At 27.5% G+C, this 1,430-nt stretch overlaps 1 protein-coding gene across 1 annotated transcript; it reads left to right on the top strand.

Moving 5' to 3' along the window:
• The first annotated feature begins 440 nt into the window (after positions 1 to 440).
• On the top strand, positions 441 to 1,076 carry LOC123270183 (1-acyl-sn-glycerol-3-phosphate acyltransferase alpha-like). The gene has a single exon (XM_044736127.1). The coding sequence runs from the start codon at positions 441 to 443 to the stop codon at positions 1,074 to 1,076; it is 636 nt and encodes a 211-aa protein (XP_044592062.1).
• Positions 1,077 to 1,430: the final 354 nt, after the last annotated feature.

Raw genomic sequence — 1,430 nt, forward strand, 5'->3', positions numbered from 1 at the left:
TATAAATTAATTAAAACCCTCAAAAAATTATTTAGAAAAATTAAAGATCTTGATCTTAAAAATTCAATTTTATCTTTAAAAAATTTTAGAAATATTTATACAAAAATAATCAGCATTCAAATAAAAATCAGTGTTAAATTTAATGATAAAGAATATCAAAATATTAAGTAAATAGTTGCGCAAGTTAAATTGCTCAATATTCCCGGTACTTTTGACATATATAAAAATAAATTTTGCGAAAACATAAATTAGTACTGAATAAAACTTTCTTTAAAATGGATTTAAAAATTATTTTAACAGTAATTATAATCTTAATATTTATTTATTTGTATAAAAAAAACAATGTAATTAAATATTACACAAAATTTATATTCTTCCATAGTTTTTTTATTTCAATAAGTTTTATTCTGGTGCCAATATTAATGTTCCGTCCAAAAAATATGAGAAACTGGATGATAGTTTCTAAAATTTGTGGATTCGTCTGCGTTTTGATGGGCCTTGAGTTAGAAATGAGAAATTTGGAGGGTTTAAAAAGAGAAAAAGGCTGCATTGTAGTTTCTAACCATCAAAGTTCATTAGACGTCTTGGGATTGTTCAAAATAGGACAATTAATCAACAATAATTGCGGAATTGTCGCGAAAAAAGAACTATTTTACATTTGGCCTCCTGGATTAGTCCTTTGGCTTTGCGGATCTATTTTTATCGACAGAAAAAATCCCGACAAAGCTAGAACAGAGTTGAATGCAGTTTCTGAGAAGGTTAGAAAGGAAAATATAAAGCTCTGGATCTTCCCCGAAGGCACAAGAAGAAATAACGGGAAGATTAATTCATTCAAAAAAGGCGCCTTTCACATGGCTGTTAATGCGAAGCTTGATATTATTCCGGTTATATTTTCTTCTTACTATTTTTTGGAGAACAAGAAGCGATTTGACTCCGGCAAGATTATTATTACTGCACTTCCCGCAGTTTCTACTGAGAATTCTTCCCTTGAAGAAGTTATGGATAAAGTTCATTTTATGATGGAGGAAATTTTTCAATCTACGTCTGCTGAAACTAAACTAGCAGTTAAGTCGTGATATTTTTGTTTATTAAAAGAAGAAATAATTTATTTTTTTAATTAATATGAGTTAGAAGATATTTTAACATGTAGTGAAAGAAGAAATTTGTTTTAATTTTTATAATTAAAAGGATGAAGAAAATTTTGTGTTTATATATACCTTCTAAAAAGAGTTTTTTAGTAGTGAGAAGGCGTAGCCACCTAGCGGTAAAATCAAGAACTAACTTTTAATAATAAGTGCATACTAATCTATATAATTAAAAAAATAAGGAAAATTTTGTCTTTATATGTACCCTGACAAAATATGTTTGTGGTAGTGAGAATGTTTAGCCACCTAGCGGTGAAACTAAGAATTAATTTATAGTAAAAAGTA

Source organism: Cotesia glomerata, linkage group LG8, assembly GCF_020080835.1.
Source record: "Cotesia glomerata isolate CgM1 linkage group LG8, MPM_Cglom_v2.3, whole genome shotgun sequence".
Classification (NCBI taxonomy): Eukaryota; Metazoa; Arthropoda; class Insecta; order Hymenoptera; family Braconidae; genus Cotesia; species Cotesia glomerata.

Bases quoted from the DNA above. Each gene is read 5' to 3' on its own strand.
- LOC123270183 (XM_044736127.1), top strand. From the start codon at position 441: ATGAGAAACTGGATGATAGTTTCTAAAATTTGTGGATTCGTCTGCGTT.